This window comes from Pteropus vampyrus, unplaced genomic scaffold (assembly GCF_000151845.1).
Source record: "Pteropus vampyrus isolate Shadow unplaced genomic scaffold, Pvam_2.0 Scaffold11, whole genome shotgun sequence".
Taxonomy (NCBI): domain Eukaryota; kingdom Metazoa; phylum Chordata; class Mammalia; order Chiroptera; family Pteropodidae; genus Pteropus; species Pteropus vampyrus.
Genome location: NW_011888792.1, coordinates 12,582,188 through 12,605,893, shown reverse-complemented (window position 1 = coordinate 12,605,893; position 23,706 = coordinate 12,582,188). Strand labels below are relative to the sequence as shown.

General features: G+C 35.3%; 1 protein-coding gene across 12 annotated transcripts in view; it reads left to right on the top strand.

Moving 5' to 3' along the window:
* Window positions 1-23,706, top strand: part of MCTP1 (multiple C2 and transmembrane domain containing 1) — a 464,000-nt gene that overhangs the window by 173,303 nt on the left and 266,991 nt on the right. For 11 of the 12 annotated variants that reach the window (XM_023523311.1, XM_023523308.1, XM_023523343.1 and 8 more), the window contains one exon: window positions 19,774-19,888. In XM_023523311.1, coding sequence (XP_023379079.1) covers window positions 19,828-19,888 — 61 coding nt within the window. In that variant the 5' untranslated portion in view covers window positions 19,774-19,827. Of the gene's footprint in view, window positions 1-13,925; window positions 13,932-19,773; window positions 19,889-23,706 lie in introns of those variants that run through there. The other variant, XM_023523332.1, reaches the window with a different exon arrangement.

Here is a 23,706-nt window from a genome sequence, read left to right as displayed (position 1 = left end):
TAACTTGTTATAATGAACACTTTTCTCAACTAAGGACACTGAGTTAGGTTTTCTAGTCAATCAGTGAGCAGCCATGGAACACCCATGTGCTTCAAGCCTTCATACTAGGAAATCTAGTACTTGGATATCTCATTTCTGAGTATTTCTTTGGTGTCACCTTAGTTGCTTAGTAAGTGGGAAGTTAATATGTGTTTTGGGCAATGGTGAACTCTTACTTCTGACAACAATTTATCTACTTTAGTAGCTTCTCATCTTTCCTCAGGGTAGAGAAGTGACATTTTGACTGGATTCTGTAACTACATTTATCATGATTATTTGGTATTCTCAGCATAACAATGTACATAAATTCTTTATCAAATTAATCCCAATGACAAAGGATTTGTCATTATAATGATCTATATCTTTTTTTTCCTTAGGGTATAAATTCTAGTAAATATTAAGCCAGTCAAAATAATATTTTTCTTGTAAAAAATTTTATGTAAGCCATATGTTATGGTTTGCCATCTTTAGTTTACGACAGCAGTTACAACTAATGGCAGACAAAGATTAAAAGTACATCAGAAAATTACTCATATTCTGGCTCCTAAATAATCTATTTTTCTAAAGCAACAAATTCTATTCCTTTGAAGTGTTATAAAGAGAGGAAGAGCAATTATGTTGCAGTTGTGTTAGTAGATTTGTGTTATTTAAGTACAAGTATGATAAGCTTCCTGTACTTAATATACTTTAAATGCAGTCGCTATCAGAAAGCTTCCTTTGAATATATATCTGATTTAATAACTTTCCTGCTTAATATCTTATTCCATTATATGCAACACCAAATTTATGAGTTATCTTATGGGTGGGAGCCATGTCAACCTGTATACATTCCTTAATGGATGGATGAATGGATGGATGGATGGACAGAAGAAAGGGGATTGGATAAAGAGGAAGAGAGGATAGGCAGGCTATTTGATACTTAGAATTCATATTCCTTAGAAATAGTGATATGAATACCTAGACTTGATGTCAGACTATTAAAATGACATTGTTAATTTCATAAGCGGTACAATGTTTTCATAGGAGAACAGAGGAACGCAATGGTGATCGCCTTTTATTTTCTCTATTCTTTAAAACTCACATTAAATTATTATTGAGACAAAAAGAACTATAGGCATACCTCAGAGATATTGTGGGTTCAATTCTAGACCACTGTAATAAAGTGTGTATCACAATAAAGCAATTCGTAATCTTTTTGCTCATGGAGGGTCTTGCCTTGGATTTGTAAAAAATGCAATATCAGTGAAGCAGAATAAAGCAAAGCACAATAAAACAAGGTATGCTTGTACTAGTTTTTATTAAAAGGGCAATGATACTAAAGTTCCTCATTTTTATTAATGCAATGACATAATATTCAGTAGTGATCTGCCGGTCATGACACACCATATGCTACCAGTTAGGAGCTGAGGGAACCAAAGCTCCTCCTAAGATTTGACTTTCAAAGGATAAATTGCCCATGACATTCATTGGGGGCATTGTGAGTCTGTGCTGTGGTGCCCATGTAGTGCCCCACGGACCCTTTAACCAGGCTATGTGAGGTACTAGGAAGAAGAGATGTCTTGGAGGCCACAGTGGTATAGGCTCAGGAGTCACTTTGCAGCCACATTAGGTATCTTTTCTGAAGAATCAAAATATCTCTATAGTTGGCTGCACAAGTTAATCTCTGCTGTCAACAAGCAAATCCTGAATTTTCAGCAAGGAGAATTTCATGCAGCTTGTGCCACCTATAAAACTTCAAAGGCAATGTCATGACAGGTTGATTCCAGCCTGATGTTTAGCTACTTTTAAGGCCTTGGAAATCCAATCCAATCTTTGAAACTGTAAATAAACTAAGCACTGTGCAAATTAAGCCATTACAGGAGTATTAAATAGCACACTTTGTAAATTTGAATTCTCATAATTTATACATCTCAGAGTGTGACTTTATGGATGTTCATAGATGATATACAAAGTGAAATGGAGACTAGTACGCAGGAAAAATAAATGGTCTGATCATCTACTTCCATACAGTAGTTGCTACTTCTGGTTAATTCTCAGGCCTATTCTAATACAAGAACCATACATAGCACTTTAGGTTATAAGTGTCTCTTCTATTTACTTCTTTCATATATGTTGAGTCCCACCATGTCAGACACTTTTCTATACACGTGCTAGGGTGAACCAAATAGGTAAAAATCACTGCTCTCAAAGAGCGTAACTTTCAGCAGAATGACATTTGAAATATTGCATTACTGTCAAATATTAAACATGAATATAGTCTTTCGTGAACTTCAAGTCAATTTCATAAACCCTCATCAAGAGACCTGAGAAGATGAGTTGGTCCTGGCCCTGATATCTAGGAATTTAGAATCCAGCAAGGTAAATAGTTTAATGTGGTCAAGAGTTAAAATACAGTGAGACACTAACTGAAGTGGGCCTTGACATAGCACAGAGTGGTGAGTAAACTACCTGCAGGGAGAGGAGGAATCAGGGAGAGAGGTTGTTAGGGTAAGGATGGTCAGGAAGGCTTCTCTGAGGATGTGAGCCTGTCTGATGAGCACCTAATTTTTCTTTAAAACACTCATAACTTGATGTTTTAAGGTGAAAGTGGTGAAGTATTATTTATACTAGTGTTCCTAATTCATTTATTTTTTAGTCCTTGAATATTTTAGCATTTCTTCCTGAGGGTGGAGAAAAATGAAGAATCAGGTTGATCAATAGGGAGACGATTAACTTAATGAAGTAGCATCCAAGATAAAAGTTAACATAATAGGTACCTTTATTTCTAAGAGCTTTATCTCCAGAGGTATTGAGGGTCAGTCAAATTAAGAAATTTGATGGTAGAGCTGATATATATTTCACATTCCATTTAGCTTTGTCAAGGTTTCTATGCATCTTCTAAAGAATTGCATGCATGGCTAATTAGCCTTTCAAATGAATTCTTTTCAAGGTAATAATAGCAATGAAATTACAGCATCTCTATCTGTGCAAATTTTCATGAATTGCTTCACACGGTTGGATCCATGGAATGCTATATTGCTGAGAGACATGTTCTCAGACTTCATCCTCTCCAAATACAACCTTTTCTGACATTTCTGGAAATACAGCACTAATATCTAACATTTCTATAGTGTTTACTATGTTTCTAACACTGTTATAAACCCTTTACAATTATTAACATATCAAATTCTCACAACCCAAATGAGGCATGACCTGTTTTTCAAAGGAAAACTGAGGTATAAAGTGGTAACATCATTTGCCCAAGGTCTCATAGCTAGAAAATGTTAGAGCCAGGATTTCAACTCGAGTAGTCAGGCCATAGAGTTGTGTTCTTAACCACTATATTATACTGTTTCTATAACACAGAATGAGCACTCTTACCATGAGGTTATTCTGAGAACTTTAAATATCAGAAAGGACCATGTAAGCATATATCAGATGGTAGGTATGTGTCTGCATGTTAAATACAAATTCCATGACCATAGCCTTTGAATTCCATTTGGCTCACACACAAACACTGACCACAGACCCTTTTCACTGATGATGATGGTTGACACATGACTCAAACCTTACTTCGCTAAATCCTGAGACACTTTGCCAAATCCCAAGGCTTTTGTTCCCTTTTTATATTGGTTCTCTTCTTCCTGAGGGCTAGCCCTCTAACCTTCACTGAATCTAGGACATTTTTCATTCATTCAGTTAGCAACTGTTTATTGAGTACTTTTGTGTTAAGCACTGCGCTAAACGCAGGAGTTATGAGGGCATACCACACAGATATAAAATCCATTAAAATGAGTCAGCTCACTAGTAAAATATTTCCAAATATGATGAATTATAGAAAGGAAACAGCAGATTACTGTGGTAAACAATAATAGATGGAGAACTTTTACAGTGGGTGGTCAGGGAAAGCTTCTCTGAGGATGAGAAGACCTCCAGTATGAGACCTCCAGAATGAGATGGAGCTAGTCATCTACATAGCCTGGGAAAGAAAATTATAAGCAGAAGTAACAGCTTGTATAACACTCCTAGTGGAAAAGAGTTTAGCACATTCAGGAAGTTCACACAGGCCAGTGTGGCTAGCATGTAGTGAAGGGGAGAGTGGCTGGAGATGAAATTGGAGAAGTTGGTAGTAAAGATTGTAAAGGGCCTTGTAAGCCACAAGAAGGAGTTTTCAGTGGATGGAAATCCACTGAAAAGCTTTAGGCAGAAGAGTAACATGATCATTTTTATGTTGGCTGATCACTTCAGCTGCTTTAGGAGACTGAATTGTAGAGGTTGGAGGAACATCATTAAGTGGCAACTGAGCTAGAGGTGATGTTTAGAGGTGATGGGCATTGACTTAGGGGAATGGCGATGGGTATGGAGAAGAGGACAGAGTTAAGACACGTGGAAGTGCACTTAATGGGACTTGCTAACGTGTCTGATGAGAAGGTTGAAGGGAAAAGAGAGAAAAAGGTGATGGTGTGCAACTGAAAAGGTGGTGGATGCTTTCCTGAATTGAAAGATAGGGGCAGGTCAGTGTGGAATACTCAAGAGAAGAGTGTGGACGTGTTACATTTGAGTTGCTTATGAGACTTCCAAGTAGAAATGTCAAGTAAGTGTTGGCTCTGTGGGCCTGAAACTCAGGTTAGTCTAAGCCCCAGGGCACGGGTATTACCTAAAGCCTTGGGATTTGGCAAACTCACCTGGGAACAGAATGTGAAGATAATGTGAAGGCTGACAATCACACCCTGGGACACACCAACATTTAGAGAAAGACCAGTGTTCTCTGTTCTCCCACATAGAACTGCATTTCCCCTGCTGCCTGCTAGAAAGGCAGAGATGGCTAGGCCATCTATCCTGCACTTTTTTCTGTGGCTGCACGTAGCAGAACACCAGCTGAATTCTACAAGTGGAAAGAAATTCATTCCACCGCTTCCATTCTTCTCTCCCTAGAGTCTCTTCTCGCTCACCTGGACCTGACTTCTGTGCAGGTCTTCCCAGAACCTCACTCTATGATATGGCCTGACACCACTGATAACAACAAAATCCTTGGATTGGTACTGACTTCTCTGTAGGACACAAGATTATCCCACCTATGTGCAGAGAAAGATAGGAAATACATACTTCTCCACCACATTTTTCCCCTATGAACACTAAATTCTTTTGCACTGCACAGGAAAAATCTAGCAAATGGCTTCTGGCAGGATGACATTCTGTTGAAAGCCCATAGCATACAGTGTTTGGCAGGCAGAGCTAGAATTGATGAGAATACTTTGTCAGAATCATTCTAAAGGTGGACTTCCTGGTTCCTGCCTCCATCCACATGTCCTTTAGAATGCAGCCCTTACTACTTTTCTTTATATACAAAGAGCACATAACTAACCAATTAAAAAAGAGCTCAACATAAAATAAAAATGAGTCAAGGATAGGCATAGGAAGTTTACAAAAAATAAATGTAAGTGGCTAGTAGACATGAAAGACAGTCTCGTTAGTAGTTAAAGGATGCAGAACAAAAGGAGGTGCCTGTTTTACTCTAGCAGAGTGGCAAACATTTGAAGATTTGACGATTGGACAACGTTAAAGGTATGAGTGCTCATGACTCCTTGCCCCGCATTTGCAGCATTTTCACATTCAGTTTTCCCTCTTCTCCACAATTGCAGAGGAAAATAAGAAGGAAAAAGGCTGAGTGGAACGATATGTTCAGGGAGTTGGGAGTCAGGGTAGAGAAGTGAAAGGAAACGCACACGTCTCAAGAAAGAAGACACCTTGCTGGCTCGGCCAGATGAGAGCATTGGTAGTAGCAGAAAGTGTTAAATAGTGTTAACATCTTTAAATGGGACCCTCTGTAGAAGATTGGCTTATTGGAAATATCTGATAACATCTATTTTTGGTGTAGATATGTGGGAAACTTTCAATCACTCTTAGTGGAAATGTAAATTGGTGGGATATTTTTGGAAAGTTGGTGATTTGACAAGATCTCTCAAAGTTAAAAAGACTATCCTTTGATCTAGAGGTTCCATTACTGGGTATTTACCAATTAGATACAAAAGTGTATACCACAATCTGCATAAGATGAAATTCTTTAGCATTGTTTGTAATAGTATAAAAAGAGGGGAGAACTAGTGTCCATCAACAAAAAACTGATTAAATAAACTATGGCATATACATTTAATAGGATCCTAAGGGTCTATTAGAAAGGATGAGATAGATCTGAATGGGCGACAGCAAAAGATTGTCAAGTCCCTGGTTCCATCCCAGGTCTCGGCACCAAAGAAACAAAGCAAAAAAACAAAACAAAACAAAACAAAAACGAACAAACAAAAAGATTATCAAGATGTTACTTGACAAAAAAGTAAAGTGTATAATAGTGCATGCAATATATTCATTTCTATATATGTAAAGTTTTTTAAAAAAAGGCATGTGCCAGTAATTCTGGAAGATACTCAAGAAATTGTTAATGGTAGTTACCATTATGGAGGAGCACTGAAATTTTTATGGGAGATGGAAGATTTTACTTTTCACCTTTACTTTTTTTACTGTTTAGAGTTTGCATTCAGTATATATGTTTTAAAGAAACGACACTCTAAGATAGACATTATTGGGAATTCTGCATGTGGTGCTCCCAACCATATGTGTAAGCTCTGGTTTGTCTCTAACAGGAGGATGGTGTTTCAGGCTATTATTTTTAACTGTTTTTTGTTTGTTTGTTTGTTTGTTTGTTTGCTTGCCTATCACCATCTAATCCATGACACCAAGTAGACAGCATATTTCTGGATCTCCCACTGTTTTCTGGTAATGTGATATCACATATATTTGTTCGTTGCTCAGTCCAGGCAGTTTCATATGGAGCAGTTTGAATTGCCAAATGTTTACACCCTTAGTACAGTGTGTACCTGATACTTACAGTGACTTAATGAATTTATTGGCCCAGTAAATAGGTCTAATACCTACCTATTTGATTTTGGTCGTATAAGCAAACCCTTCCTGACTGGCACTGGAAAACAGGCCACTGGCTGTGAAAGTGTTTGCCAATTATCAATAACTGGGAGCTTCTCTAAGAACTGCATTGAACCAATAATAAAACAACTGATTTAATATCTCAGTTGATGAGGCAGTGAGATTCAGAACCCAAGATAAGATCTTAGGTCTTCAGACTTTTACAATTTGAAGTAGAACTTCTATAGAAAGTAAAATGCTGAGCTCATAGCTAGAGAGCTCTTGAAAAGCAACTAAGAAATGGAACAGATTCAGCTGAAGGTGTGAATATGTAAAAGAGCTTTAAACTAAATGAACAACATTTTTCTGTAAAATGAAGGACTTTGGAATAAAAAAATAATTTTACAATTATATATTCTACTTCAATAGGGAAAATGTTTTTCTGCACCTTTTGGATGGAGAAAGTTATATGTTATTTATATACTACATGAACTAATATAAAGGCAATATGTATAATTGTATTCTCTTTTCCAATTATAAACTTCTTATTTTTATATACACTGAATAAGGATTTTATTCTGACATAGTATCCAGCTATTTAGTTGAGTAAGTTGCAACAAAGATATTTGATTAGGAGCCCCAAAAATGTGCTACAAATTACTTGAAGTAATAGCAAGCAGAGAGAATATCTTTTCCATGAGAAAGATTCTGAATCTGTGATTTAGTAATACTTGAAACTTAAAGTACTTTTTTTCCTAACCCTTCACTTTTGATGTCAACTTTTAGCTAAGGAAAATTGTTTGAGGGTTTGAGAAGTTAAGAATGCCATGTAGTTCAGATGTCTAACTTACTTTCTGATTCTTTTTTCTTTTATTCTGAGGGGAAAGTGTTAGCATAGTGGTTAAGAGCATGGGCTCTTAGTTCAGCTACTTCTTAGCTAAAGAAAATTATTCAGCCTCTCTAATCCTCAGGTTCCACATCTGTATTACTAGGATAAGAGTAATTATTTCTTAGGTTTTGTGAAAAACAAATGAGATGATGTTTGTGCTCCAATAGTGTTAGCCATTTCATTAGTAGAAGATGCTATTGGTTGCAAGTAATAAAAAACACAACTCAAACTGACTAAAATTATAAAGAGAATTTATTGACCCATATAACTGAAAAAAATGAAGTGATTAAGTGGGTCAAAAAAGTCACAAGAATCTAATGTATTTCTATCTCTTCCCTGTGTTTATTTTATCCCAATGTATTCCCTTTATGAACACAAGATGGCTACCAATGACTCTCACAGCTGGCTACATGTTTCCCCATTCTCCTCCAGGAAGAATGATTGATCTCATTTGTTCCAGCATTCTCAACCAAGTCCAAAAATTTACCCTGGTTGGAAGAGCGGAGTTAGCATTTCTAAGCCTAAACCAACCATTGTAGTCAGGGGTTTGGATTGGTCTAATCTTTGACATTTTCCACCTTTGAGCTGAGGAGCTAGTTGGTTTCCCACAACTACACTGATTATCAAGAGAAAATTGAGGGCTATCAGGAAGGGAAAAGGTAGAAACACCTGCTTGCAAGGTAACCAGTACATGCCACCATCTCCATCCCTGTTATCCAGGCACCACGGAGAAGACTCTCTACTGCCCAGGCAGGAAGTATCTGTGTCCCTGGGTGGACTCAGGGGACACTTGGCCCCTCAGAAACTTCTTAAAATTGCTATTAGAAGTAGAGTAATTTTAATGGGAAAAAAGCACACAACTTGCTTGCCAAGAGGAATAATATATGTTCCTGTAATAAGTCAAAGCTTTCCTGTGATAAATAACCCTTAGTGGAAACATTTGACCATTTTAGATTATCAGTTCACTACTAAACTATGAGAAAGTTTTAAAAAAATTAAAAGTGACATCTGTTAGTTACTCATATGATAGCACTCAAGTCTTGACAGTTTAGAAAATCTCTTGTTTGCAAGTGGTACTGAGAAAATTTAAGTGTTCACTTTGCTCTAGCAATCTTTTTGGAACACTTAAAGAGTATCAGTTAATTAAATGATTTAAGTCAAGCATTTATTTTTATTATATGGGCTACTGCAGTCAACTCTTGATAATTTCTAGGGTCTACAAAATAACCATAGCAGATCCTTCTTTTATGTGTATTAATCCAAAGATTTTATTTATGTATGGAAAATTCTTATAAAATACCTTTGTCTATGATGAACTTGTGTACCGAGTAAATACAATTAACCCTCCTCCTGTGGCGTGCCATTTTACAATTCTAAATCTCAACAAGTGTAAAAGCATATGTCAAAAGGAAATAGAAATGTATTTTTGATTTCTTGTCTTTTTTATTACTTATGCCTCACCCCACAGCCTTCTCACTCACTGTAAGAAAGAATAATTATGAGTGTCACATTTTGCTCACAATATTGCACTCAGGTGAGAGCATTTCAATTTATAGGTAAGGGATTCTGAAGATCTGTGCAAATAGAGAAATCTCAGTATATATATTCCTGACAAGTGACTTCCTACAGCTGTGCACTTTTCTCCTTTAAAGCATTTCCTTTGTGAGTGTGCCTTAAAGTCTCAACTAGATAACTAACCAATCTCTTACATCATCTAGTTTATGTTCTTACCTATAATTAGACTGTCATTTTAAGAGAACAAAGGCAGGATCAAAATATTACACATTTAACATAGGATACTAAGTGTTTCACATATGTTATTTTACTTAATCTTCACAAGAACTCTGTCAAGTAGGTACTGTTTTTATCCCCATTTTTTAAGGTGGGAACTTAAACTACTGAGTGATAGAGCCAAAATTAAAGCAAAAAAAGTCTGAATAGAATTTTCTCTTAAAAAAAAAAAACAAAAAAGGGAAATTTGGAAGTAATATAGATCTACCTCCTCTTTTTTCACATGTGAAATTGAGGGTCAAAGAGGGTAAGTTATTTGCATGAGGTAATAAAGTTAGTTTTGTGGAAGAGGAAGACGTAACATCCAAGTCTTGTGACTTACAGCTTAATGTGTGGTTATCGCAATAATCCTTCTAAATTACTTGCAGTTAGCAGCAGTACTTGCAAATTATTTTTTAGTAAACATAATTAATGTGTCACTATATCTCTTAAATACATCACCCTCAGTGTGAAATGGGGAATGGAAAAGGGGATAGTGAGATGGGTTAATTTAATTTATCACTAACATGCCCTCTATGAAGTATGTCATTATACTTACTAAGCAGAGACCAAATTAGAATAGTTTCTCCCTACCAAATGCTAGATTATTTACTCAAAAAAATTAGCTGTATATAAACTTTTAAAAATTAAATTTTTCATTGTAGAGTATCTTTAGATTTATAGAAAAGTATGAAAATAGGACAGAGAATTTCCATATACCCCACACCCAATTTTCCCTGTTAACATCTTACATCAGTATGGTACATTTGTCACAACTAATGAACCTTTATATATTAATATTAACTGAAGTACGTACTTTATTCAGATCTTTAGTGTTCATTTAAGGTCCTTTTGGTTGTTCCAGGATGTTATCAGGATACCACATTTCATTTAGTTTTCATGTCTCCTTAGGCTTCTCATGGATATAACAGATTTTCAGACTTTTCTTGTTTTTGATGATCTTGACAGTTTTGCGTAGTACTGGGCAGATATTTTATAAAATATCCTTTAATTTGGGTTTTTCTGATGTTTTTCTCATGGTTAGGCAAAGGTTATATGTTTTGGAAGGGAGACCACAGAAGTAAAATGCCATTCTCATTACAAACTATCAAGGGAACATACTGTCAACATGACCAGCATTGATTGTAACCTTGATCACCTGGTTGAGGTAGTTTTTGTCAGATTCCTTTATACTGTCCTCTTTGGAAGGAAGTCACTATGTACAGCCCCCACTTTAAGAGGTGGAGAGTTTGCTCGACCTCCTTAACGAGCAGTATCTCCATGAACTATCTACTTTGAGCCTAGACTTGTCTGTTCTCCCTCCTCCCCATTTATTTTTTTATTTGTTTAATTATTTATTCAAATCTGATTTGTATCAGTATGGAATCATGAATATTTATTTTATACTTTGAGTTATAATCCAATACTATGTTATTTATTTTGTTCCTCAAAAACTCTTAGCTTATTCTACCAGGTTTTGCAAAGATGGTGCATGTCTTTTTCTGACAAGTCTTTTCTTCTCAAAGTTGGGTTTCTTTTTTTGCTGGTAGTTTTACACTTTTTAATGTAGTTTGGTTTTCTTTTGGGAAGAAAGAACTTGCTTGGGAACTCACCAAAAGACAAAAGGTCAGAAAAGTTAATACAAATGAAATCTTATAATTCTCTCAGGTCTGACAAATATTATTTTGATAAAATAGCAAGAATAACAGTCATTAAGTAATATAATAGTATTAAAAGCAGAAACATCAGCCCAAGCATGATTTACTTTCTAATCTCTGATTAACTATCAGTGAACCCTAGCAGCGGTATATACATAATATATATTATAATTTGAAAAAAAGCAGGAGAAACCTACTTTGCATTTGTAAATTACTTGACTCTTTACAAAACGCTTTAAATTACATTATTTCCTTTAATTCTGACAAGCCTGTGCTTTTAAAGAAGAGGAACAGGAGGCCTTTAGAAAGTTTTCTTCTTCCTCAGAGCAATTTAATAGTACAACTAGGCCTGTTTACAGGTCTTTGTGTTTCGACTCCTTATATATAATAGTTCTCCTCATCACCTGCCCGCCGAATAACTACTTAACATTTAAATAATTTCCTACATTTACAAAGCACTTTTACATATTTCATCTCATAATCAAAAGAGCCCTTTGTAGGGTATCTATTACCCCAGCAGAGGGGATCAGTACTTTGGGCTGAAGTTAGTTAGTATCACGCCTACCCTTTCATCATCAGAATTTGCCCCTTGTAGCACAAAGGCTGGTTACAGGGTCTAATTCCAAAAGGGAATGATCCATGTACATAAGGACTGAGAAAAGAGAATTTTATTTGCTTTCCTTTGGCTTGGGCTATTTTATATACTATATGTGTAGGTGGAAAGGTTACCAGCAGTAATGAAGTGATGCTGTACAGAACAGTCAATTTAGCGAACAAACCAAGGGTTAGTAATTTGTGTTGTGGGAGTCCCAGAAAAGACACTCTGAAAGTACTAAATTTTGTACTTCTTCCAGCAGTTAAATATTGCCATTTAGTAGGCCTGAGAATTTATAGGCCCATTGTGTTTGGTTTGAGCTATTGCAAAATCAAAATTCCAGAATTAAACCCAGGGTTGTAGTTTGGTTCCAAAACAAGCTATAGTAAAGCTTTGATATGACCAGAGGATCAGTCTTTTCTGCTTAGTTTATCTTTCTGGTTAAGTGAAAGCTTACTTATTAAGTATTATAACTATGCATCCCAGTTTACCTGAGACAGTTTTGCTTATGCCAGTTTATGCTATGTAATTATTAATAGTGCTTTCTTTCCCTCTCCAGAGTATTCCAATTTTAATGATAAATTATACAAGTACCCTAAGCATAAGCTGTTTTCCCAGTTCTTGCTGAAAATAATCATAAAAACACAAAGCTTTCCTCACTTAGTAGCTGCAGTGAGCTAGCACCACAGAGGCATCTGTGACTATCAGAGATAACTGCACACACAGTACCATGGAGGAAGAAGTCAAAGGCATGGGGCAATTTCTATCTGTCTGCAGCCTCGTCGTGTGGCTCACTTTCTCCCATATCATTGTCCACCAACTGCTAATGGGTTTCCTGAGTTACCTGTCTGCTTTCTTGTTTTTAGGCTTCTTTTGCTTGTTCTTGTTGCTCTTTTAGTTTCTCACTCTATTCTGTTGTAAGAGCCAAAGACTCCTTCCAGCCATCTCATACAAAGTCAGAGGACGTAAGAAGGTGATGGGAATCACATAGACATCCAAGACCACAAAGCCTGGAGCACCTAGCCCTTCAGGGCCCAAAGTTACTCCAGGCTTTCAACAGTGGGAGTTCATACATCTTCACTCTCCTGCCCAGCCATTGTCATATTCTGCTTTGGTTAGTTGGTCTGTCTCTATGTCCTGCTACAAAATCACACTTCACTCTCTACCATATGTATTTTTGCACCCCATACTTCTGCTTAATTGCAGCCCCTGTTTCCCTATTTGGGGTTATACGTGAGCCATGATGGCCTCACCAGTCTCTCTATTGTGACCCTTTGGCTTTAGCAGCCACATTTAATTTTTTACAAACCTTTGCCTAATAACACTTTTGCTAAATAAAAACCTATCACCGACTAACCTATTCATTGTCTGCTTTTATTTCAGATACGCAGTTCTAGTCCAATCAGTTCTGAACAGGAGCAAGGAAATTAAGTTTACATAGAATCAAGTATAAGCCACCTTTCAAGTGGGACTGTGTATTGGTCCAACACTATGACTGGCATACCTAGTCAGGTATGCCCATTAGTTGCCATGGATTTTCACCATTCTGTGTGGTTTCAGTTTTTAAAGACATTTAGTCAGTTGACCTCTAACTAATCATGATGTTCCTTTGACAAGTAGATCTCTGGGCTTTGTCGAACTTTGAATATCTCTGGCTTTTGAGTTCAATTTTTGAAAATTAGGTTTTAAAAACCTCTGATTTTCATTCGATGGAGATTTCATTGTGCAAGTATTTTCAGTGTCATAGAAACTAGGAGAGATGACTAAGAAACTGGTAATGATTAAGTAGAAACCCTCGATGATACCTCTGGATATCCTTGACAAGGTTGTTAAATTTTAGAAGTTGAAAATATAACAGGTTTTATGAAGTTTTAAATTGAAGTGAATTTTATTGATAGACAAAGTTAGACCTGCACTGAGCATGGCCTGACTGTAGGAAACACATATGGAGTAACAACCAATCTACAATCAATCAACGGGGCATGACGATACTAGGAGCGTCCAAGAAAATCTTCTAGAATGTAGATATACTTCTTCCTCCTTGTGCACTGCTACACTAACTCTACTTCCTGTTGATAATAAGGTCAACCACACCAGGTAAAAAGGCAATCCTACTTTGCCTGTAATGAAAATCTCAAAAGGGCCAGGTGGAACTCTCAAGTTTGAATTCATCAGCACCATTATATATTCTGGTGGAAGTTTTCTTTTTACTTAGGTAAAAAGGTTTCCTAAGCATCAGAGCTCTAAGTCACAAGGACCCTCATATTGATTCCCACATATATTCCCTAGGTATTTTGTGGTATAAATAAGAAAAGTCTGGAAATTCTTTGTGGATAAGACTTCTCAAAGGTCTGCTTTTATAAGTAGCACAATGAGTCAAGCTAGGGTGCATATTGAAATTACCTAGGACCTATAAATAAAATTACTGATACCTAGGTCCCACCCACAGAGTTCCTGGTGCCTAGCCAAAGCCCTCAAGGCTGAGAACTACTTGTCTATATAAAATAAGGAAAAGAAGGGTTAGACGTGAGGAAAGTCGACATCACCAAGCATGGTAACCACTGCAGTTCAAGGAAGCACAGTAGAGGAAAGGCTTCTTCAAAAATGGTGGCTTGGTGGAGTAGAAGATGTGGGTGCTCTGGTCATGATAATTCTTCCAAATGCTTCCCTTAAAATTCTCAGACTCTGTCTCTGTTTTTTTTCTCACTTTCCCATAGGTGACTTATTAAGGCTATGATTTCACTTATGTTATAATTTACAACTTCAAACATTACATCTGCTTTTTGGCTTCTGCAGGCCCAAAACTTTGTTGTCATAGAAACCTCCCTAATTCTCTGACTGTGTTGAGAACTTTGAATTTAAAGTTTGAGCTTATCAATTTCTTTTTACATTTCCACCAAAGATATACAAAAATTATCCCTTTTTCATATCCTCACTAGCCATTTACCTTTTATTTTTTAATACTATCCATCCTAATAGGCATAGGATTATATCTCATTGTGGATTTGATTTGCATTTCTCTGATGATTAGTGATGCTGAGTACCCATTGATACATTGATATACCTGTTGACCATTTGTATGTCTTCTTTGTAGAAATATCTCTTCAGGTCCTTTGCCCATTTTTAATGTTTGTTTGGAGTTGTTTTTTTTTGTTTTTTTTTTTTTTTTTGGCTGTTCAGTTATATGAATTCCTTATATACTTTGGATATTAACACCTTATCTTGCATATTGTTTACAGATAGTTTCTCCCATTTTGTAGATTGTCTTTCCATTTTGTTGATTGTTTCCTCTGCTGTGCAGAAGCATTTTAATTTGATGTAGCCACACTTAAGTCAATTTCTGCTTTAGTTACCTGTCCTTATAGTGTCACATCCAAATCTTCATTACCAAGACCAATGTTGAGGATCTTTTTCCTTGTTTTTTTTCTAGTTTTATGACTTCAGGTCTTTAATTTGTCTTTAATCCATTTTGAGTTGATTTTTGTATATGATATAAGGGTCAAATTTCCTTCTTTTGTCTATGGATATTCAGTTTTAGCAGTGCTATTTATTAAACAGGCTTTAATAAATAGGCTTAAATAAAGAGGCTTTTCTCACTTTGTATTCTTGGTGTCCTTAGAGAAGATTAGTTGACCATATATGCGTGTGTTTATTTCTGGGTTCTTTATTCCATTGGGTTATGTGTCTGTTTTTATGCCAATGCCATACTATTTTGATTGCTATAGCTTTGTAGTAAATTTTGAAATTAAGAAGTGTGATGCCTCCAGCTTTGTTCTTCTTTTTCAGGATTGCTTTGGTTATTTGGGGTGTTTTGTGGTCCCACATAATCCAGCAATTCCACTCTGAGTATTTACACAAAGGAATTTAAATCAGGATCTTGAAGGGATACCTGTATTCCCATGTTCACTACAACATTAATTACAATAACTCCAATATGGAAACAACCTAAATGTCGATTGATAAATGAATGGATAAAGAAAATTTGGTATATACATACAATAAAATATTATTCAATCTTAAAAAAAGAAGGAAAATCTGTCATTTGTAACAACATGGGTGGACCTGGAGGAAATTATGCTAAGTGACTAAGTGAAAAAAACCAAACACAGTAAGACAAATACTTTACGATCTCATTTATATGTAGAATCTAAAATAGTTAAACTCATAGAAGCAGAGAGTGGAATGGTGGTTGCCAGAGGCTGGGGAAAGGGGAAACGGAGAAGTAATGGTACAAAGTTTCAATTATGCAGGATGGATTAGTTCTGGAGATCTACTACACAGCATAGTGCCCATAGCTAACAATGCTGTATTATATACTTAAGATTTTCTAAGAGGGTGGATCTCATGTTAAGTGTTCCTACCACACACACAAAAATGACAATAATGATAACAAAAGGGGCCAGAGGAAACTTTGGGAAGTGCTAAATATGTTTGTGGCATTTGTGGCCTTGACTGTAGTGATGATTTCACAAGCATATACCTATCCTCAAACTGAGGATATACATTGAGTTATATACATTAAGTATATGCAGCTTTTTACATATCAATCATACCTCAATAAAATGGTTCAAAAAAATAGCAACACATCTAAGTGTAGGGCATAGTATTTAAGGAAAGGAAGGGTCTATTCGAAGTTCTAATAATAGTCATTAAATAAATGTCAAATTTGAAAAAATGAAAGTTTTAAAATGATAAAGTTTGAAGTCATGGGGATGTAGTATGCAGCATAGTCAATAATATTGTGATACGTTGTATGGTGTCACGTGGTCACTGGGCTTATCATGGTGATCACTTCTTTAGGTATATACATGTTGAATAACTATGGTGCATACCTGAAACTAATACAATATTGTATGTTAGCTACATTTTAATAAAAATCTTTTTAAAAATATAAATTAATTAATTAAATGACAAAGTTTGTATTAGTGCTACATGTGTGTTTAGCACTTCAGATACATCTTTCCTAACATCTTTACATTTGGGAACTTAATAAACATTTATAAAAAGATCCTTTACAATAAAAAAATTGAATTTCTAATACTGCTCCATAATTGGCCTACCAGTTTTCTTATTGGAACCATTTCAGTGGGCCTGAGGAAAGATGTCTCTCTAGGTCTACTTAATTTCTTGACTTTCTCCTTTTATAGAGTTGGGGATATGTTTGGAACTTGACTCAGTGGTGGCCTAGAACTTGCCCCTCCTCTCATGCCTGCTTTCTACTACTGACATTACTATTCTCCCAGGAGCTCCGCTCAAACTTCTGAGTGACTCATCCATCCATTTCCCTATCTCTCACATTTTGTCAATTGACAAATTCAGCTGATTGAATCTCCTCAATATCTCTCAAATTCATCTTTTATTTCCATTACCACTGACCAGATGAGACCCTTGTGACTTAAACTGGACTTTTATAAACCTATAAAATAATTTCTATATCTATAGAATTTCTCTATTCTCTTCCATCCTGCAGAGAGAAAAGGCCTAGTTTTGTTCATCTCCAAACACTGAGTAATCTAAGCACTTATTCTAGAACAGGAAAGATGAAAGATAGGCAATAAATGTTTATTAAATTAGGTCTGGTTATATTGTTTCTCTCTTCAAAAGCCAGTGATAGCTTCCTGATGCCCACAGGCTGAACTGGCATCACTGTACATAAATCATCCTTTCTCCCTTATTGCTTACACGTTCCAGTGATGCACCCTCTGGTGACTACTCGCCATTGGACTCACATCGATTTTCCCATTCTCCCTTATTTCAAATCTTCACTTGTAAAAGTCCTACCCATATTTTCACACCCTACTCCATTGTCATTTCTATGAGGCTACCTCAGATTTTTCTCCCGTAATAACCGATCTTTCCAACTCTCTTAAGGACTTAATAACTCCCTTATAGCACAGTCTGTCTTTAATTATAACAGTTGAGTGGACAGAGTTTCATTTAAGTGCCAATCTTGATCAATTGGTAATAGCCTAGAGCACTCTGTAGATAAGAATTCTAAGGTTATACTTAGGTGCCTCATGAGAGAAAGGTGCTGAAACAAATTAGATGCCATATTGGGCACAGGAGAAGAGAGAGTAAACAAACTTCCCACGGAGTAGCCAACTTTGTTGTAGATCCCCATGTATGTGTCTATTCAGCTAGGTCATGTGCCCTTAAAGATATTTTTCTATCCTTATAGCCTCTATCACAATTTATGTTCAATTTGATCCTTAAACACTCTATTCCTGATTTTAAAAGTTTACAGTCTAGAATGACAAATATAACATATATGATAGAATGTCATAAAAGACAAGAAAGATATAAAGTGCTAATGAAGTCACCCTTGAAGTGTAGGTAGGAAGACATGGAGAATAAGAGGGGGAAGCCGGATTGTATACTAAGAATATGAAATCAGTATCTTAGAGAGATATCTGCACTCTTATGTTCATTAATAGTATTATTCACAATAGCCAAAATATGGAATGCCTGTCATTGGATGAATGGACAAAAAAATGTGATACACACAGACACACACAGAGAAATATTATTCGGGTTTTAAAAAGCCAATAAATGTAAATCCAGTGAAGTTCTATCTTAACAAAGTATTAAATTCTAAAACAAAAAATCTAGTATAGTTAAAATTACCTTTGAAAATTCCTTACCTTGCCCATATAATATATTTTTTAAATATAAAATCAAGTACTCTATAAATTATTCATTCTAAACTTCAAGAGCACTAAAAAGAGCAAGGAGGATAAAAAAATACAGATATCTGAGCATTCAAACTTTTCTGCCTTTAAGGTACCTATCAAAACACTAAAGGGGGATGTAGGGTAGGTAGAAGATTTCTCCTTTTCTGTAGATTTCATTCCATTGTTTATAAAGTAGTAAATACATCTAAATTTAATATTTGTAAATGGATTTGTTCAGCTTGAAACAATTATATAAAAGAACTTGACGAAAGGTGTGGAACATACTAGGAACTTAAATGTTTGCTGGATTTGAATTTAAATATTGCTTATTAATTAGACCTGCATACAAAAGTTTTTGGAAAGTTGTTTAGAAGACCGTGGTTGTGGTTGGCTTTCTCTTTTTCTAGGTTGGTATATTCTGTGTGGCTCAGGAGCAGCTATCAACTCTCTTGCCATTTACACTAGTTTTGAGATATCTTATCATATTTAAATGGCAGAAAGTAGAAACTACGACCTGTACAATTTTTATTATGTTTCTTTTGTGTTGTTTTAATATAGTTATTTCTGTTCAAGTGCATTTGTAACTCAATGCCTAGTAGATTAAGAGAGTATATTACTGCTAAAGATAAAGTTCTGTAGAGGTAGTCTTAAAAAGATTTTTAGTTCAGGAAGTAGCTTGTGCACTTTTATTCCATAGAAAGCAGATTGGAAATTTAATCCCACTGCCAATATATTTCTTGCAAATATTGTCAAAATGTTATGTGAATTGATTTCTGTATAATTATATCACATTTTATGTTGGGGCTGAAATAAAAATATGTAATCCTTTTGCTTAGATAAAGGAGTCACTTAAATAAATCATTTTAATTTTCAACTAAGTTATGTGGAAATCAATGGCTCTTGCATAGCTTTATTCTTTATTCACCATCGATTGTATTATTACTTCAGGCACAATGTTAGCCTTTCTTAGTTGAACTATCTGGGGCTATCCATGGGAAATGTTTTTTATATTACATTTATTATTTCTGAGTTAAAACAGGAATTCCTATATCACCATGTTTTTATTTTGAGTCTAAAGAATTTTATGAATTTCAAAACTTTTAGAGAACCAGGTGATTATGATGTGTGAATTTACAAGATGATTTATTTTATTACTAATTCTTATAGTTTGTGTTAAGCTGTGTATGGTCCCCCATTGGAAGAAATAGAAGAGAGATAATAAATTTAATATTTTGTATATTTCTTGTTTTCCAGAAAATAAATACTTCTGGAACCAGTAATGCAGATGTCCCTTTGGCTGATCCCGGAATGTACCAATTGGATATTACATTAAGAAGGGGTCAAAGTTTAGCTGCCCGAGATCGAGGAGGTAAGATCATAAGAATAACTCACTTGGAAGTTTATTCTGTGTGTTTTTGTCAAAATTTGTTTTTCTTTGGTTGTTTAAGTTAAAAAAATTACTATAATATTATAATTTTTAGAAGGTTGGGTTCAACGATGTGGTTCAAAACATTATCTGACTCCTGTGACCCTGGAGGAAGAGGTTATGATGCAAAAGCTCTGAACTAGCCCAACCCAGACAGCAAAGTCTCTACCAGTCTGCTGACAAATTGGAGCCTGCATTATATATAGTTGGTGACACAATCGGCTAAGTAGGTGAGGCACATATTCGAAGCCATATCAGAAGTCACCTTTTGGCAGACCTGACATTCTTTTTTTTTTTTTTTTTTTTGCATTGATTTACTTAGTTGAATCTGGTAAAATTGCAGAACCAGAACTAGTATCTTACCAAAACTTTGGAGATTTCAATAAGTGGTTTTGTGAGGCTTGGTTGGACCTGACAGTAGTCTCATGGTAGATTAAACAGGTCTTTATAGGCCATAATGAAGGAAAAGACAAGGCAAATACTCTTTATAGTTCCTGGATTCTAGACCCCAAGGCAATTTCCCGATGAACTAGCCTGGGCTACTTTAGAGAGTCCTTGAACCCAGGTTAGAGGTAGGACCAGATGCAGACCCTAAACAGACCATATAGCATCATTTGTACATTTCAAAATATCCGCTATTCAGGATGTGGAAAACTGAGGGCCCCGAAGTCCCACAATTCCAGAGGATACTGAATTTGGTGTAACTCCTCCCACTAGGAAGGAGTCCCCAAGCTTCTAACTCATTGTCAGAGAACCTGGTAAGTGCACCTAGCATTACATGAACTTTTTTTTTCTCCTCCAACCCTATTGACATCCATACTTAGGGACTGGAAAGAACTGAATTAAGACTATAGTTTGTAATTTTTTATCTTCTGTCTCTACAAGAATAACATAGAAAAATAATTTAATATGTCTTTTTAAGACTAGAAACTATACAAACAGTGGATTTAGTTTTTAAGTGAAAATGAATAAATTTCAGAACATTCTTAATTAGTGAAAGTGTGATTGGAAATGTTAGAATTTAAACATATGGGAGAAATTTTCAAAATTAACCATTTGATTTAGTAACTGAGGACAAATGTTTATTGAATTGAACTGCTTGTCTCAAAAGAAGTTACAATTAGAGAGAGAAAATAATGCTATTAACAAAATTGTTTTATTTTGCTATGTTTATATTACATTTATAGTTTATAGAACACCCTTAATTCAATTATATTATATCATTTGATCTAAAACAGAATTGAAAAAATAAAATAAAATAAAACAGAATTGAATAATGCATTGGGAGATCAAACTTTTAGTCATAGTTTGCCCTCCCAACAATAGTAAATACATATGCACATGTTATTTATTGCATCATTTTTTATAATTATAAAATACCCATAAATAGGAAAGGTGGCTAAATAAACCAAGGTACATCCATCTTCATGATGAAATACTCTGCACTGGTAAAATAAAGAAAAAGGAAAATCTCTAGGAATTGATATGGAAAGAGTTATAAGATATATTATTAAGTGAAAAGGCAAAGTGCAAAGAGTGATAATATGGAATGTTTCATATGAGAGAGAAAGGAATTTAGAAATTTTGCATTATCTTCTTATTGTATCAAAAAGATATATTAAAAGTAAACTCCAGAAACTAATGAGATTGGTAACATACATAATGTGCTAAGAACAGGTGTCAAAAATGTGGGATGGGAATGTAAAGGGGAGGGAGGAGGAAGTGACATTTCTCTGAACAAACCTTGCATAATTCTAACTCTTTGCCTGTGGCAATACTTCAACCTCATTATGAAGGAAGGAAAGAAGGAAGGAAGGGAGGGAGGAAGGGAGGAAGGGACAAACAAATATCAACTAAGATGTGGGAGGGGTGGAACCCAAAGTAGAATCTAATTATATCCACACCTCAGGGAGATGGGAAATAAAGCAATTTATCGAAGTGATTATGTAAAATGGTATTTGGATTATACATTATAAAACTCAAGACAAAAATAACTATACATAAGTAATGTATTCTGGAGCATGAGTATCAATTCTGAAACTACTTAATGTGCATACTTACAATGAGCAAATAAGTAAATATATTGTATATAATGAGAGCCAGGTTTTTACTGTTAGAGAAAGAAGTTACAAATATACAACAGCAGAAGCAGAATGAACCATGGTGTTTAAGAGGTATCAGTATGAACTAACAGTTTTTAATAGATAGTTAACAATTGAAATGGATAGATGTGTGTGTGTGTGTGTGTGTGTTCCCTAAATCTATGCTGAGAGGGCCTAGAAGCAATCACAAAGATGTAATCACATAGTAGTAGTCAACATACCTTGGGTCCAGATCTTGGTTTCTAAGTATAATTTCCCCAGTAAAAGCAGGGCTCCTGTGAGGAAAGGACTGGATAGCAGTGGGAACAACAGCCACCATTTTGCTGTATAAAAGTAGGGCTCCTGGAGAAATGGTTGATTGCAGATCAAGGGCAGCAAAATACAAGATGAACCTGGAACATGTTGCAGTGCCAGAAAGTGAGGATGTACTCAACAATTGATGGCAGAATATCAAAATGACATAGGAACTAACTTAAAAGAGCTCCTAATGACCAAAGCTGGAACAATTTCAGCAATAAAATAAATAATGTCAATAATAGATTATAACCCATAGAATAATATAAATAACTATGAGTAATAATTGAATAATTAATAAGCATGGGAGAAGTCCCAGCTTTTCCTTATTGTAGAATTCCAATGAACAAATATAGAAGGGAAAATAGAAATAGAAAATTACCTTTTAACAAACAACACAGTGATAATTGTTGCAGGCAAAAATCATCAATTGATGCTAACTCTGTGGGCGTAAGATTATGATGGGAAACAGGATATTTGCATCATTTCACAGAATTTCTCAACAAGATACATATGAATCACAAAGAAGAAAATAAGAATAGTAGAGAAACAGGAGACACCACCTTTAGCAAATGATCAAAGTTAACATCAGCAGTAATGAGACAGACATTATGGATCTCCTGGTATGGTATACTGAGAAAGGCACATCATTTCCGTGGGATTTGTGTCATAATACATAAAGTAAAAGTAATCATGAGAAAACATCAGGCAAACTCTGGCAAAATATGATGTCAATTATCTGAGCTGAGGACAAGGCGTGCACAATTTTGTTCCACAATTTTGAGTCCGGATGGCACTGTACATGCACAAGGGTCCTTCTTAAAGGAGTACTTTATTCTCTATAGATGTCTCTGCCAAAAAATAGGAATGTTTTAAGGTAAATGAGAGGGTCATGCTGTTAAGAAAAATGAGAGAAAAATATTACTTTTCAGAGTGAAGAATATCCCAAAGTGTTTAAAATGCAAACTCCCATCTAGCTTCACTATTTGACTTACTTGTCTAGCATTCATGAAGCTTCTTTTGGATAGATATGAGAAATTTAAACAGAGGAAACAACCTGAGTTAAGTTTGGGACTGATTAAAAATTATCTTAGACCTACCTATGAATAACATGTTTTGGTATATGATTGTGTAGTTAGTATTGGATCACTTTAGATTTGTGAATTTATATACACATAATTGATATACATATAGGACAATAGGATGGAGACGGATTCTATTTATAACAGTGTTAAAAATCCGTGTGTTGCGTAAAATTAGAGAATTTCAGTCAGTCACTCCAAGACTCCTGCTGTCAATTCTGTGAATCTGATGTGTAAGTGCTAAAGGAAAGTTTCCAAGTGTTTTGAGAACAATGTTTTCAGG